Genomic DNA, 18,032 nt, shown 5'->3' with positions numbered 1-18,032 from the left:
GCTAATACTTAGTAACTGAATACATTATATCAGCTTGGGATGGGTGGCACCTAAGCAAATGTGTGTGTCTGAATGTAGCTTGGAACCTTGACTTTTGCTTTATGTTTAGCTTATTAACATTTTAAACTAACTTGGCTTATCTGTGTAACCCTAATCATGCTCAGAGAATGAGTCTGTCATTGACTCCTAAAGTGATTGGCGTGGGTGAGCACACTTTCTAGCACCATATTCTGCACTGCTTCAGGAAGTAAAATATTTTATTTGAAATAGGAGTCTTATACAGTTCAGTCACCAGCACAACCACCACCCATGGGCCTCACATATCTTTCATGGGTACAAGCAAGAGGCCCTGAGATATTGCAGTACTGCCCTCTCCCCCTTCCCTCCCCCCCCCCTCCCCCATCCCACCACTCTCCTCTCCTCTCTCTTCACATTCTACAATTCGCTTTTCTTCAACCACCTGTATTAACCCCCGTTTTCCCAAATTCGTACAATAAAGTGTAAACCTTTTGGGGAAAGATACCTTAGGTAGCACTTTTCTGTGGTGTAAGGTTATCTTTTACACTTTCTATGTGAATGAACTTATGAGCCAAAAAGGCACGATATAATGGTGCAAAACACTTGACTGCTTGTTGTTCCTACATGAGAAAAAAAAATGTGTGTGCGTGTGTTTTGTACATGCTTTGCTAATGTTGCAGTTAGTACTTCCTCTTTTCAAATCGTGAACCATTTACCTCCCTTGATCTCCAACCTTACGGCACCAGAAGAGGGGGGGGGGGGGGGGGGAGACGACATGCTAGTACAGCTGCAGACCTCTATCCTACTGTGGCGGCACTGATGGAGGAAAAAGTACCCCCTTCTGGAAATCTTACCACACACACACACACACACACACACACACACACACACACACACACACAGAGAGAGAGAGAGAGAGAGAGAGAGAGAGAGAGAGAGAGAGAGAGAGACAGAGAGAGAGAAATTTACATATCTACATAGATATTCCGCAAATTGCATGGCGGAGGGTACCCTGTACCACTATTTTTCATTTCCCCTCCTGTTCCACTTGCAAATAGAGCGAGGGAAAAAGACTGTCTGCACACCTCCGTATGAGCCCTAATTTCTCATATCTTATCTTCCTGGTCCTTAGGTGTGATGTTTATTGGTGGCAGCAGAATCGTTTGGCAGTCAGCTTCAAATGTCGGTTCTCTAAATTTTCTCATAGTGTTTCCTGAAAAGAAAGCCGCATTTCCTCTAGGGTTTCCCATTACCAGTACACATGGATGTTACACCTATCCTTTGGGACGCTTGAGAACAAGTGATGACCAGCATAAACCATGATCACCTTAATTGGCTCTACCCTCCCACCCCCAACCCCTCCTCCAATATCTAGCAGTTATTCAGTGGAACCATAAAGATTACTGTCACCACTAAATATAAATCAAGCTTTTGCAAAAATCAGATTAATACAGAAATATGTGTTAATACAATCTTCCATCTATAGCAGTCAGGCATCATTAAGCTCTACACTCCTAGCAGTAGCCATTTGGGTTCACCTGCCTGCCTTAATAACAATTTGTTGTGTGTACATCTTCATCTTAATACTGAAATTCTGTGCTGAGAAATAGATCTAATGCAATAGTAACCTCCTCCCCTTATCCTCTGGGGTAACTTCAGTACCCATACATGAATAGTAGAAGAAAACTGGACTGCAGTCTAATGAATAAAGACTGCAGTCTAATTAATAGAGACACCCCAATACGTTTTAGTGTTGCTGTAGTACATTTACTGCTGTTTACCTAACTGTAGTCCGAGCCTTGCAGCGGTAACAAACAGTGAAGTGCACACAGAAATCTGTGCGACAGTGACCATTATCGAGTTATCTCATCCATACCACTTTTGTGGCCCACTGAAGGCATATCATGTCAGTTGTTCTGAACTGCCAAACAGTATGCATACTCCTCTTTAGCTCAAATTATATCAAACTAAGAGAAGAACATTGATGAGAGACACAGTGAGCATAATATCCAAGCAGCAAACATCACAATATCCTTCTCTACAGGACCTCCTAGATGCAAGCCAGTCCCATAGCAGTAAAAAGAATTGGCTGACACCATTGAAGAAAGGTGAAAATCTATGTAGCAATGCTTCCTCTGACAACCAAATATTATTCAAATGTCTAAGAAAGAAGGCACTGTTTTTTTAAACAGTCAAAAGAAAAAGAGAGAAAGAATGTTGGGAAAACGTGTTACCACAATGAATGCACGTAAGCCAGCATCTCAAGGGTGGGTCAAACTGTCATATTAATGACACTCCTTTCCAGCTGGAATTTTTGATAAAGGTGTTAACATTATTATGAAAAAGGAGAGATTGCTAGTCACCATATAGAGGACACATTGAGTCACAGACATGCACAACAAAAAGATTGTTAAATATATATTTTCAGCCGAAAGACCTCCTTTCGAAGTAGAAGAAGGAAGACAGCTTTACAGCCTAAAACTTGAATGTGTGGTAGTCTTTTCGTTGTGCCTGTCTGTTACTCAGTGCCTCGTCTTAATGCCGAGTAGCAGTATGTCCTGTTCATGATATTGTTATTCAATCCTGGACTTTACATTGTTTGATATAGGGGCTATCAATGTGTTTTTTCATAATACTGAACGTCAATAGAAGTTCCACCAGTACCGATGCTTTAGATATGTAATGCCCAATTTACAGAAGCACAAAGTTAAGAGACATCCTCAAGACCAGATACAATATATAACCACTGGTCCATCACGTGTGTAACTGTGGCAAAATAAATATAACGGCATTCAACAAGATAAGACAGAAAGGGGTTCCCCTAATCATGGAATGAAAGCATAATCATAATGACATTAAAAGCAGATAAAAACCCTAGCAAAGGTAGATACAGACCAATCAGTTTAACACCAACCAGTGTCAAACTGCTCAAATATACGGCAAATAAGACACTGTTGGTGTCTGCAAACAAGAAATCACTTTTTACAGTTTGAGTCTGCCATCAAAGATGCCTTTGTACATCAGTGGCATCTATGATCTTCATTGATTTGCAAGAAGCATGTGGCATAACATTTAGACACCACTTCCTGGCTTTGCTAAAGTGGGGCTTCAAGCTCCATTTTGATTAAGTATTTTTTATCCCATTAACTATTCCACGTCAGAGAACATTTGTTGCTTACTAACCAACACACAGGAAAATGGGGTCCCACAGAGTTCAGAGTCTTGATCACCATCCTGCTTCCAAACACAATAAATGGTCCAATTGTTGCAGGACCCATTTTATGATCTGCATTGTCAATTATTGGTCATAAAATAAACAAAAAAGTTTTAATCAAAGGCTGTTCTATATTCTACAAATTACTTTGTCTCTACAGTAGGTTCACATCACTATGAGTAACAGAATGTCAGTTTCAGACTGAGCTATGGAAAGTGCAGACATGGATCCAAAATCAGGAATATTGTGTATCACCTGCAAAATTCAGAGTCACGTACCTCTGTAAAATGAGATTTACTCAGCCACATGATCATTACACTTAGGTTAACACCTGCGAGAAGTAGCAGGCCGTTTTCATTTTTGGTCCTAGTGTTCAATAAATTAGGCTGTTTGCCACACATAAAGCAACTTGCTCGCTGAAATTTCTGTGGGAATAGATCCTGGGAAGCAGATGTAACCATCCTCATGAAATTCCATTAATCACTCATCTTAATCCAAGTAGATTATGCATGATTCACCCATACCATCTGCCCTGGGTTTATTAGATCTTGTACATCGTAGCAGAGTCCTCCTCATAATGGAAGATTTCTATATGAGCCTAATAGACAGCATGCTGCTGGAGACATGTATTCATCCCTTTGACGTACACCAGCTACTACTTCTAATCAATTATGGGATTAAAATAAGTAGAATTACACAACATCCTTGTTATTCAGTCTTCTTCCGTTATCCCAACATCCGCTGACTTACTCCAGTCATTGTAAGTTTAATGTGGAAGTAAAGATTGCACTATATATTCCTATGTGTGTTGTTTTCTCACTGCAGTCTCCTTTTCACCGGAAACCTAAAACACTTGACAAAGAAAGTCCAGTAATCTCAGAGTTTATTTTGGAAGTCTGCTGTGTCAGTAGTGACATGCTTTCTAAAACTCTCCGAATCATTTAAGCAGAATTGATTTCCTGTGACTAAGTTTCATTAGAGAACACAAAGCAACTTAATACATTTTTACAATGCGTACCAATGAAAAGACAATATGAGCATTACTGGCGGGACAAATAAAGCAACCAGCCAATAAAAATTGAAACAAGAACTACATGTGTTAAACACAGTGATTGGCAAAAGCAGGGAAGACTTTCATTGTTTTAATTTGCCTCATAGTGTTGTTCGCGCTACAATAATAACGAAATAACCGATACGTGTACAGCACCTATTATCAGTGACATGGCAGTATCTGGTGTAGGTGCATTGCAGCTGATGACTAATTGCTGAATGTGCCAAGTGAGTGTTTGCTTGTGTTATGGTTGAACTTAATAATGAACAAAGTCTGATGATCATTTAAAAACTTGGGGCACACTACAGTACTTGTGTCAGTGTTTGGCAAAAGATATAATACACACTGGGCAACCACTCTCTGAATCCCAATGTCACAAATCACCATGGTGTAAGCAAGGCGTTAAAGCTGACATGACCCCATGTATTTACCACTGTCATTTCTATTCAGTCCTTCAGGAATGCATATCATTCAACCAGGTCTCCACAGACAGCTCCAAAAAAGAACAAGTTTAGTACGCATACGAGGGGGGACCCAAAAGGAACCGGACTCCGAGGGCGCTGCCACTCGTACACGTAGTGCCGGGTTCTCACGCAAGATGGTGTTAGTTGAGACGGCATCAGTGTAGAGCTGAACACAGCAAGTGTGGTATTGTGTTTCTCTGACTGTTGGCAGGTTACCTCTGCGAAGACTTTAAAAGAACAAAGAGTGTGTGTGAAATTTTGTTTCCTGCTTTAAAAAACTGCAATGGAGACACACCAAATGCTTCAGGAAGCTTTCCAGGAGGACGCTATGAGCCGCACACAGGTTTTCGAGTGGTTTGGGTGCTTTAAATGTAGTGAGATGTGTGTTGAAGACCAAGCTCGTTCTGGATGCCCTTCAACATTGTGAAATGAGGAGAACATTGAAAAGGTCCGCCAAACGATCGACCAAATTTCAGCAGAGACTGGAATCAGTTGGAGCTCGTGCCAGCCGATTTTGAGTGAGGATTTGCACATGAGACGTGTTGCTGCTAAATTTGTTCTGCGCCTTCTCACACAGGAAGGTCCGCCAAACGATCGACCAAATTTCAGCAGAGACAGGAATCAGTTGGAGCTCGTGCCAGCGGATTTTGGGTGAGGCTTTGCACATGAGACGTGTTGCTGCTAAATTTGTTCTGCGCCTTCTCACACAGGAGCAAAAAACCATCCGCATGATTGTGTGTCAGTACTTGAAAACAGAGATTGCACGTGATCCAAACTTCTTGAACAATGTCATTACAGGGGATGAGAGTTGGTGTTACGGGTATGACCCAGAAACCAAGCAAGCGTCAAGCCAGTGGAGGACTCCCAACTCTCCCAGACCAAAAAAAGCAAGGCCAATGAGGTCAAATGTGAAGACAATAATTATTGCCTTTTTTGATGTTCGTGGAATTGTGCATCGGGAATTCGTACCCCCTGGCGAGACTGTTAACCAGCACTTTTACTTGGATGTTTTAAGGCGTCTGCGAGAGGATGTGAGGAGGAAACGTCCAGAACTTTGGCGATCAGATGACTGGTTTCTGCATCACGACAACGCTCCAGCACACACGGCCTTACGAGTGACCCACTATTTGGTATCTCAGAGGTGGTCTGTCATTCCCCTCACTCAGTATTCGCCGGACCTAGCCTCGTGCGACTTTTTCCTATTTCCACGAATGAAAAAAACGCTAAAAGGGGAGCGTTATGACGATGTGGAGGCGGTAAAAACAGCTTCGCAAAGGGCACTGGACAATATCAAACTTGAAGAGTTCCAAACATGCTTCCAACAGTGGGAAAAAGAGACTTGACAATTGCATCGCATGTATTGGAGAGTATTTTGAAGATGACTGAAGTAATTTTGTAAAAAGGTTCATCAATAAATTTTTTATGACAACAATCCGGTTTGTTTTGGGTCCCCCCTCGTATGTCCATGATAATTTCTTCAAACATTGTTGTCTATTGAGTGGATGTATCATTAATACAGTGGAACTGGTAACTCAAGTTTGATCTCTCACGTACTTCAAAATTTGTTTTGTCCAGAAACCTTTCGTATGCTGCTGACACTCTCAACAGTTTCCCGGAAATAATATGACTTTCATGAAATATCCAGATGCTCTTCTATCAGCAATGTAAGGAAAAAATAGTTTGCTACTTACTGTAAAGATGACACGTTAAGTTGCAGATGTGCATCAACTAAAAGACACTTACACATTAGCTTTTGGCCACAGCCTTCATCAGGAAAATAAAAACACACACACACACAACTGCCCTCTCCGGCAGCTCGGACTCGAATGCTTTTATATGATCTTTACAGAACTAAAGCCACTATTATCATCCTTTGGACAGTGAGCCATATCAACATGCTAGGAACTGACAGAGCAGATGAACTAGCCAAGGGAGCCTTTGAGAAGAAATTGTTGATGCTATCAGCACTTTAAGCTTATTTAAAAGCATATCTACCATATCGGATTTTGTATAAATGGGAGGAGGAGTGGCAGACTAACATCTGTCCCAATAAACATGGGACAATCAAAGATATAACTAAATATTGAAAGTAATCCCACTGCATTTCCTGAAGTGTGTGTGTTGCCATGTTTTGTATGCGCATTTACATTTCCAAACTCACACGACTACAGGGAGAACATGAAATATTTCTGTGATTACAGAAATCTATTTATGAGGAACTATGCTAAATACAGCTATACTGTTTGTTGCAAGTCTTCCACTTATGCTCCTTTTATTGCCTGCAGAATGTCTAAGCAGTACTCAGTTCCTCTCCATGTATTTGCAAACATCTCTTACATCACTGCCTCTGCAGTGTGTCATATTTGTGCTGCTAGAGTTTTCACATTACGAACTGGTGAACAGAACATTTTATCTGTAATGTAACCACAACAAAAGGTCAAGAGGGGTTATGTGAGGTGAATGTGGATCCTCCCTGCTGATCCATCTGTCTGGAAAAGTTACATCCAACTACTAGCAAAGAAGGAACCTTTAGTTTATTGGTGCGAAACATCTTGGTGAAACACTACCTGTGGCTGAAATTTCTGTAACTGAGGTGCAGCATGATGTTCAAATGTGTCCATGTAAACTGTTTCTGTGATGGTTGGAAAATGTGCAGAAATTTGCATAGACATGTGGAAGTGTTTACATAAGAAACTTTGAGTTAAGATACCATTTGCCACAAACCACCTAAATGTACTTAGCATAGTTCCTTAGAAACAATTTGTTGCAATCAGGGAAAGATCACTCTGTGTATCTATTGACGAGAAGACTAATCATATTGTCACTGGAGAGGGATTATGAGATTATAAAGTGTTACCAGGAAGAAAGTAGCTACCATGACAACATCTGATTCCCTTATCAGAAAATGGAATTAAACAATAGATACAATTCCAGAAGCATATATCTCAGGGGCTCTCCACTCTGAACCTTCTCGTGCTGACCTGCTACCTCTTAAACTGCTATTGCTTCCTTTCTGGCATGTTTTTGGGAGTTGAAGAACTAATAATCTTGTTATTAAGTCTGGGATGAATGTCTGGATGCGGTATCTTGATGCAAGAGCCATGAATTGTCTCCCCAAATTTCAGGCCGCTTCCTTCTCACATTTTCTTGCAGGCGTCACAGCACACCCCAATAGTATCATCGATTAACAGTTTGTCCCTGTGCCATGAATTCATGATGAACTAATCCTTCAAAGTCAAAGAAAACTGTCAGCACAGCTTTGATGTTTGACATGATCTGACAAGCTTTTTTTGGTCTCGGAGAACCTTTCTCGACCCATTGTAGAGATTGAACCTCGGTCTCAACATCGTAACCGTAGACCCACGTCTCACCACCAGTTACGATTCTCTTAAGGAACATCTTGTTCTCATTCGTTTTATTCAAAAACTCTTCACAGATTTGTCTTTCTGTTCTTGACTCGTGAGCCACAGGATGAATTTAGTAGCAACACAATGCTTTCCAAGACACTGTGTCAGGATCTCATGACACAATCCAACTTAAATTTCACATTCTTCTGCAGTCTCTCGGACAATCGGCCTTCGAATGGCACGCACAATTTCATTGACGTTACTGACACGAGTGTCATTGGTAGACGTTGAAAGGCATTCTGAACAAGGGTTATCTTTAACTTCCGTCCTGCCATTTTGAAACCGTCTGATCTGTTCGTAACACCAAATGCAGCTTAAGCACTCGTCACCATAGGCTTCCTGCATCATTTGGTGTGGCTCTGTAAAGGTTTTCTTGAGTTTCATGCAAAATTTAATGCACATTTGTTGCTCCTCTAACTGTGCCATTTCAAAATTCGCAAAATGTGCGACAGATATTATATTCGGTACAGCATTGAACAATAACTGACAGACGTAACACAAGGAAGCTTCTGGCAGGGATGCCAACCACATTTTGCTCCAATAATGAATGTTCCAGAATCATCATTAAAGGTGGTTATTGAAACTTTGTTAGTAGACATCCTCAGGATAGTTTGTTAATCTTCAAGTTCAGTTTCTTCAGAGTCGCTCTAATACTCTCCCAGGGATTAAACAAACCTGTAACCATTTGTTATGTCTCTTCTGTACACGTTCAATATCCCCTGTTAGCTCTACTCGGTACAGGTCCCACACACTGGAGCAATATTCTAGAGTAGGTCACACGAGTGATTTGTAAGCAATCTCTTTTGTATACTGATTGTACTCCCCTGGTATTCTACCAATAAACTGAAGACTACCACCTGCTTTACCCACAACTGAGCCTGTGTGATTGTTTCATTTCATATCCCTATGAAGTGTTACACCCAGGTTCTTGTTTGAGTCGGCCGATCACCTGTGACTCCTTGATATTATAGTCATAGGATACCTCTCTCTCTCTCTCTCTCTCTCTCTCTCTCTCTCTCTCTCTCTCTCTCTCTCTTTTGGAGAGTGTGTGTGTGTGTGTGTGTGTGTTGCACTATTTTACATTTCTGAAAATTTAAAGAAACTTTCCATTATTTGCACAACTTTGAAATCTTATCAAAATCTGACTGAATATTTTAACTTTCGTGCCACTAACAGCCTCTACATATGACCAGAATTCCTTTGATTTTTGTGAAAGATCATATGACAATATTTTGCTACAGTACTTATTGAAGGCTTCACACATTGCCCTCTTGACAGCCAGATGGGTTTCATTCATGTGACTTGACTGTTAGAGCACTGGATTGTATGTAGGTTACAGGCTCTCTGTGGCATACAGTTTTAACTTGTCACATACAACAAATATTTTTGTTGGAACAGTATGTAAAATAAGGGAAGGACAACAACTCACTGTAAGCCGACTGATGTGGCACATGATATAACATAATACTCTCTAACTCGCAAACTGTGGCTAGAAGACCTCAAAAAGCTAGTGAATACTGTGTTCCGTTGTACGTATATGTGCCACACGTCAGTAAGTGGTTGCTTTTCCCTTATTTTACTTACTGTTCCACCTAGAAATTTCCATTATTGTTAAATATTTTTGTTGTATGTATATTAAAGACAAAGATGAGGAATAAGCTTGATGTTCACTTGAACAGTCTTGAGAACCATTTTCAAATCATCAAATTGGCTGTTCATGTGTCAAGAAGCACATGGATTCAGCTTTTGTCTGCCTTACGTCTCATGTCATTTAATGCTTGATGTTATCTGAACTGTATATTTAAGCTACTGACATACAGAATTAAGTGACAGGACTGATTTATTCATCATAATTTTACACCTCATAGAGTGGTTATTAGTGCAATATTTTGCCATCTCATTGTAAGAACTTTGATGTCTTTTAAGATCCAACTTCCAAAACACAATACGGTATGCATATTACGTAATTTCACAATGGGTTAGTCAGACATAGGAATTTGAATTAAAAAAGCTTCATTTTTAAACATTTCGCTGCTACAGAGGTGCTCTTTGCATTCTGCGCTGACGTGACTTTTTTTATGGCTGTACTGCCTGCCAAAAGCTGGTGCTTATGCTAAGAGATGGCATTGCGTCTACATCTAAATCCATACTCCGCAAGCCACCTGACGGTGTGTGGCACGGGGTACCCTGAGTACCTCTATCCGTTCTCCCTTCTATTCCAGTCTCGTATTGTTCGTGGAAATAAGGATTGTCGGAATGCTTCTGTGTGGGCTCTGATCTCATATCTTCCAGGTGGGTTTGTATACTACTGCAATGTTCTACTTTTTCAAGATTTTTTCCTATGCAGTCAGTAATGTCTGTAATGAAAAGCAGGGAAACTTTTGGCTCCAACAGCGCTTGAGCATCGCTGTGATTTCTATGTGGTGGTCTTAACTCTCTTCTTACCTCACCGAACAAATAACCATTCCTGAGCAATGCACTGGTAAGATGTTTTAATTCTACTTCAAGCAGCTCTGATTCACTGGTTGATATATCTGCCAACGTTTTTTGATGCCTCGTTCTTGTTTTGGGAGGTGTTAGTAACAGTTTGTACGCATTGGTTTTCAGTAAACCATGTGGCCCAAGCTAGCATCTTCTTTCTTGGAAACTCGCACACGAAGAAAATTTAATTTTCTGCCTGCCTGCCTCCTCCACAGTAAATGAATCTTCGGGTTGATTATGTTGAGATGTTTGTAAAAATGATCTACTTCCTCTCTGCCATGCTGCCAAGTACTGACAGCCAGAAGTGGATACCATGAGATACAGAGAGGCCACAGAGATTGTTATACACACCCCAGGAATTTCAGTAAGAAGGAGGAGGGCATGAAATTGAATGACATCTGGATTCTTGTGCTGAAGAACACGTGTACCAGTTTTCCACATGGGGTGATAGCAACCATGGATGACAGCATTCAACAACAGCCAGTTGTGCTTGGGTATTCAAAACGTGACGTTGCACCACTCCATGGAAGCACACAGAAGCAGAATTTTGATGCAGTCAGTAGCGAGCCAAGATTCAAAAAAGCTACAACCCACCCTTGAAAATGTTCTCTGCAGATGGGGTGATACCTTGGGTTTTGATGTGAAATCCATTCTACCACGGCATAATAGCCCAAAACATAACATTAATTGTGACATTTCCGGTCATGGAAGTTTATATTTTAGGGATTTGATAGATGCACAGAGTTTGAAATGGCGCATCTCAGAATGTGAAAAGAACTTACTGACATTGTTAAAAGACCTAGTGTGTTGAGAACTATGATAAGAGAATTTCTAAAAATTCTTAGATATGCCAAATGGTGTTAATATCAGGTGGAAAAAACCTGTATTGTTTGAGAATGTAGTCTCGAGGACTAATTTATTGGTCCTGAAAGTAGAAGATGCTACTGAAGCGTTAACACAATTCCAAAATGAGTGATGAAAATGTCCATTAAATCAGCCAGGCAATGTCCACAGCATTTTATGGGTGTGTCGAAGACAACAAGACACTCATCTAATACTGATGTGTTTTTGTTGTGTATCCCTCTGTCATGTGGTGATATTTAATACATTCTCCAAACCTCAGTATAGATTGGACTCCATAAGGAAATGTTCAGTGACAGCCTATTTTTCACATAGCATCAACAGGAAGTAGTATTGGTGTGGTGTGTTCTGTTGAGGTCTGTAGTTCCGTGTACTTGGTGCAACATATTATAAATGTCTAGCCCAGTTCAAATGTGGACTCTGGACAGACCAGGTCATAAGTGATCTACGCTCTTTTTGTTAAATAACTTCTCCACAAACTATACAGAATTATTAAATGCTGTTTTTGTGTTTGTAAACATAGTAGTCACTCACAAATTGCTTCAATGATGGTAGACTGTCAGAATATCCCTGTAACATTCTGCCATGACATTCCAACTGTGCAGACCAACAAAAGTCACATACTCTTGGCTGGTTTGAGACCATACTGCAACTCTCCCTTTTCATATTTCACTGCTGCATTGAAGCAGACTGGTAGATGCTACCAAACATTTTTGAACTGTACATGTTTCCATCAGAACTCTGCAGTCGTGATGCATTCTCCTTGATGAACAGTTATAGTGATGGGAATAGGTGATGAAACATGGGATGGAAAAGAAGTCCCATGCTTCCTGACTGAGCGTAGGGGAATGATGCGGGAGACCCGCACTGCCATACTAGGCAAGGTCTTAATGGAAGTGGTTTGCTGTTACCTTCCTCTGATTGTAATGGGGATGAATGATGATGATGAAGAAGATGACACAACAACACCCAGTCATCTTGGGGCATGTGAAAATTCCTGACCCCGCCAGGAATCAAACCTGGAACCCCATGCTCGGGAAGTGAGAACGCTACCCCAAGCCCACGAGCTGCGGATATAATGAAACATGATGCAGTTAATTTGATGTGTGTGGTAATGAAAAAAATGGGTGTCTTTTAGTCCTGTAGAGACTAAAATTTGTGGTTCTTGCACTCACTTTTGGACTATAATTATTCAATGATATCTGCAGTTCGTGATGAAATCAGAAAGCTTGACAGTGTTATATTTAGGTTGGCTGATATCCCTGACAGCCAGAAATTACTTACAGACACTTCCGTGAATAAAAATAAAAAAAAAAGGCCATCACTAGTTTGGTACATAGGTCATATTTGCCAATCATCTGGCCAAATTTAACACCAAGCACATTTGCAGAATGAATTATGAGATGCTGGTGCAAATTTTTGAGACTATCCAAATAAAAATTGGAAAACAAACTGTTTCCACAGTTGCCTTCAAAGTAGTCTACTCGTGCTTCTAAGAAACGCTTTATCGATTTTGCCATAGTAGGGCTTCTGCTAGCTGAATCGTATTAAAAATAGTTGCGTTTCTGCTAGAATCTCCTCTGTGGAGTCAAAATTTCATTTTTTGGGAAGAGAAGGAAATCACAGAGGGGCTAGATCAGGTGAGTAGGATGGGTGGGGGGCAGGTGTAGTGCCCTTTTTTTTCCGTATGGAAGAAATTACTTACAGACACTTCTGTGAATAAAAATTTAAAAAAGGCCATCATTAGTACTGACCTGAAGTTTCTGCAAAATTTGACATGTGTTTTTGGCCCGCAGAGAGGATGGCATCTTCTTCTGTGAAAATTGCTGTTTTATTTCAGGGTCATAACTGTACATGTATGATTCATCAGTAATTGATTGTGGACAGGAAATTTTGCTCAGCTTGAAGTGCTGTTTGCAGTTTGGTCCGCCCATGAACCAGATGATGTGTTTGGTTGACGTTCAAAAGATGAGGAATGGACTCCTATACAGTTCATCTCATGTTCAATTCATCAGCTAGAATTCATCATCCCATATGAAATTCCAGTGATTTCACAAACTTTGCCTTCTGTCTTTGTGGATCACTTCATGCACTTTCTCAATTGTTTATAGCTGTGCATGTTGACAGTCAGCCCGAGCGTATGTACTCCTCCCCAGACTCCCAGCCATGTTTAAATTGACTAAACCAGTTGAATGTTCTTGCTTGGCTCAAAGACAAAAGTGTGCTTTAACATGTGACGGGTTTCAGCTGCAGTGTTATGGAACTTAGAACAAAGCTTAATGTTCCTTTGTTCCTTCAAGTCAATTTCATAATTCACTGGTACAGTAAAACATTGTGTAAAGAAATTGGCATTAGTGTTCACATTGATGATGATGCCTTGTGGCAGGCTGGCAGTTGAAAGACAGAACTAGAAATACCCAGCAGCAGAAGTTTTTACTGCTGATTCTTTGGATGCAGTATTAAAATTCTCAGAAATTTTGGTTAGTACACCTCATTCTTGTCTCCTGTGCTGTGTATCATTTACAGCTATCTTCATCGAATGATACAAACTCGCATTTGGGTGGAGTGGGCTTCTATTTCCTGCCTGACCTTCCAGGCAGTAGGAGGAATGGTTCTTTTGAAAAAGACGTAGTCAGTTTCCTCCTTAGTACTTCCCTAATCTGAAATTGACTCCATCTCTGATAACCTCATTATTGATACAGTATTAAACCCTAACCGCCCGTTTACAACTTTTTTCAAATAGTATTTCGTCTTTCTCATTTACAATGCATATACAAATAATTTGTCCTTAATGTGCTTAAGAATGTAAGAGAACCACTCACTCATAGATTTCTATACCATCAGCTTTGTAGACCAGTGGTAACTGCTTCCTGTGGTACATGTTTCGTGTCATGTATATAGCATTGAATCTGCAAAAAGGTATTACTGTGGGAGGTGTTTATAAGAGGATGGAAAATTTCCAAGTAAATATTAAGTCATATGTAAAAATTATTGGAACTTTTATAAGATTATGTTGTATTCCTTACTTAGCAGATATTTCTGTCTCACTAAGTTTGACACATGCAGCATATTGTTTATAGCACATTGCTCATTGTTATAAAATTTTGCAGCCAGTTTGTTCGTACAAGGTACACAATGTCCAAAAAATGATTAGTGATTCAACCGGTATCAAACTACAGACAATCTTCCCCATGGCACGCAAAACCAAAACTGAGATTGATTTTCAGTTTCCTCTAAAAGTTCCTGTATGTTAGTCTCAGATAACATGTGTATATGCCTGCCAAGCTCCATACATTAAAAGAAGGAAGGGAAAATTGAGTGTTTAATGTCCCACCAGTGATAAGTGCATTAGATACAGCTCTTTCTGGATGAGATTGGGGAATGAGAATAGCCATGATAGTTACAAAGACACCATTGGAGCACCAACTTTAATAAATGATTTATGGAAACAATAGAAAACCTAAATCTATGCTAGACAATGAAATGAACCATACCCTCTTGAATGTGACACCAGTCTCAGTCATTCCACACTCACTTACTCTCTTCATGTTGAAGCATTGTCACTGATATCCACTAATTTGTAAATGAGAGCCTTCTACGTACAGTTAACTTCAACATACACCCACTTTACGCATTCAGTGAAATTTTCATGTCACTTGACAGTTTTGGTCTCCAAATAACAAGTTACTGCTGCTTTCACTTGGGTGTTACCTTACTTGGATTGCACCTGATACTTCCTGATCACTTAAAGGTCTGCATTTAGTCTGGTGTTTCCTGGTAAATGAGTAGTGCTGCAGTTAATTTGTGCCTTGAAAGTGTAACCTAAAACTACAGGTTAAGTCTACTTCCAAGGTAGCAGCATATACACTTACAATAGCTAAAATATTTACTTGCTTTCTGCCAACAGTGAATATCATTTGGGTTTATGCCTGCTGCGAAACTTCTTGGTGCACTGATACTTAGCAGGGTCAGATAAATGTACATTCATAAGAGCTTTTCACACCAGAATACTATAATGCTTGGTAAATGGTAACAAATTTCTCAGTTACTGTAGTTTTGTTGCTGTTTTTTTTACTAGAGGTGCTGATTTGCACTCTCAGAGGTAAGTGTATCAACCAAAATAAATATTCTGAAAGTTCTCTCTTCTTACCTCCTCACAATCTTTACAACACATATTTCCTAAAGAATATTAACACAATGGTCATAGATGTATTTAGTCCATCCATATGTGCTTTTATATAGTTTGCCAATAAATGGGTGCAACTAGCTAATATTTTTTTAAATTTTTCCTTGCCCTCTGTCTGTGTACTTAGCACTTGCATGTCATTTGCTGTTATGCTAGGTTTTTGCAACAATATGCTCTTTACTCATAAATGAAGTGTGTTAAAATGTATTTCTTGTACATTACTGTAAACATTCTGATTTGTTTATTCATGTGTTAAGTGATTTTACACATTAGCATATGCATATAATTTTGAAAATTGGTACATGTACCCCTGTGAAATGTTTTCCATGAATTTATAAATGTTTCTTCTCATACCCAGCACACAGAAATATTCAGTTAGTTATAAAATTAATCCTTGTCCATCCTATGTATCCTTTAGCCCCAATCTTATCCTTTTTGTACACTCACAAAGATAACGTTTTTTTTTTTCTTGTTTGTTGTAGTGTACTTTAGTAAACAGAAATACAACTGCATGAAAATAAAAACGGTGATATTTTATGCCTGTAAATGTTTCAAAAGCATTTAAACTGGTTTTGTTAGTGAGCTAGAAATTTTCCAACAAGTAAATGAATTAATTTTGAAATATTTGTTGTGCTAAATAACAATAAACATCTGTTGCATCTTGGCTCTTGACATCACTTGACTAATTTGTCATTTCATTCATAGTCAGTTGTGTGATTGTATAGTTTGATAATTGTAAATTACTTCAAAAATTATGTGATAGTCTGTGGACAGAGTAAAAATCTCATTGAGCATATCAAAGCTGAAATGGACACATTATAACAAACATCAGGTAGCTTCTCATATAGTTGTTGTTAACTTATGACAATACTATCTAATTATCTTTTGTAATGTCAGCCACTTGTTTTGTGCATCTTTTCCATGGAAATTTAGACTAAAATTCGTTTAAAAGTGCCATTGCAGAAATAGAGGTCTCATTTTTGATTGATAGGAGCGGCTTGCAGGCCAACGGTTAAACATTATTATTGTTGCGGAAGGAGCTATAGACCGTGATGGACAACCGATTACTTCAGAGAAAGTGAAACAGGTTGTTGTAGAAAACTTGCAGCAAGACACCCGTATAACTGTACTTGGACATGTGCAGCGAGGTGGCAATCCATCTGCATTTGACCGAATATTGGTAAGCTTTTCATTTGCTGAAATTAACTAAACAATTTTAATTAAAATTTGTTATAAAGTTATTTTATGTCCTCATATAAATGCACATAATGCTTATTGAAAACCTTTGCGTACAAACATATGAAAATGTTACACTTTTTATTGTGGAAAGTACTGTTATATTCGGTCTGGAACATTTGACAGCCCTGCAACATACTAACTTCCTGTCCTTTTGAGTGTGTGTGTGTGTGTGTGTGTGTGTGTGTGTGTGTGTGTGTGTGTGTGCGTGTGTGTGTGCGTGTGAAGAACTAGAAATATTTCAAGAACTGAGTACCAGTCGACGAAAAGAGACTGAAAATTTGGTGAAGAACATGAAACAAGTTAAATTGTTTATAAAAGTTCTTTGTCACCAGTGCTGCATATAATGTCTGCATTGTGTATAACTGCAAGGCTGCTGTAGCTTCCTTTTATCAATGGCTTTTTGTGGGTTTTTTGTTGCTGTTGTTAAGTCACCTTCTCAAGAACATTAAACATCATGCAGTTATCCTTCTATTGAATAAACACTTATGACCTGAATGCTGAGACCCAGTAGATTTAACATTCCTGTATTATGGATTTGTATGATTATTTTTCATATTTAATTGTATACATAACTTTCTCTTCCTTTATTAGGGCTGCCGTATGGGAGCTGAGGCAGTTCTGGCTTTGATGGAAGCAACACCAGGTTCCGAAGGAGTTCTTATCTCTCTAGCTGGTAATCAGGCTGTTCGGTTGCCATTAATGGAATGTGTAGAAAGGACAAAAGCTGTTGCAAAAGCTATGGCTGACAAACAATGGGATAAAGCAGTTCAGCTTAGAGGCAGGTACGTGTGTTTGTGCCATATTCACTTGAAATGAAGTCTAATTTTATGACATGTTACTGCCTTAGTGCTATCCCACCGACAAGTGAGGCCAGTGACTAATCTGCTGGATGCTGTTTTACCAGATACACATGAGCTTTCTTGTAGCTGCCAAGATAACATATCTAATGATGTCTTCAGATATCATTTATAATTGGATGTGGGCAAAGTCACAGGCAGTTCCATGCCACTCTGTAAAATGCATAACAGACTGCTTTTTTGATCAACTTCTTGTAAAAATTATTTTTATTGAGAAGTAATAAAATTACGTTTGAGATACAAACAATAATAAA

The 18,032-nt window shown here is 39.4% G+C and overlaps 1 protein-coding gene across 3 annotated transcripts in view; it reads left to right on the top strand.

Moving 5' to 3' along the window:
* The window catches only part of LOC124599998 (ATP-dependent 6-phosphofructokinase), a 78,506-nt gene that overhangs the window by 23,539 nt on the left and 36,935 nt on the right, over positions 1–18,032 (top strand). For all 3 annotated transcript variants that reach the window (XR_006978572.1, XR_006978571.1, XM_047136125.1), the window contains exons 7-8: positions 16,674–16,862; positions 17,513–17,703. Coding sequence is in view for 1 of the 3 variants with exons in the window: in XM_047136125.1 (XP_046992081.1) it covers positions 16,674–16,862; positions 17,513–17,703 (380 nt within the window). In the remaining 2 variants the exon portion in view is untranslated. The remainder of the gene's footprint in view (positions 1–16,673; positions 16,863–17,512; positions 17,704–18,032) is intronic.

This window comes from Schistocerca americana, chromosome 1 (assembly GCF_021461395.2).
Source record: "Schistocerca americana isolate TAMUIC-IGC-003095 chromosome 1, iqSchAmer2.1, whole genome shotgun sequence".
Taxonomy (NCBI): Eukaryota; Metazoa; Arthropoda; class Insecta; order Orthoptera; family Acrididae; genus Schistocerca; species Schistocerca americana.
Note: the sequence above shows the minus strand (reverse complement) of the source record. Positions and strands in the feature narration are given on the sequence as shown.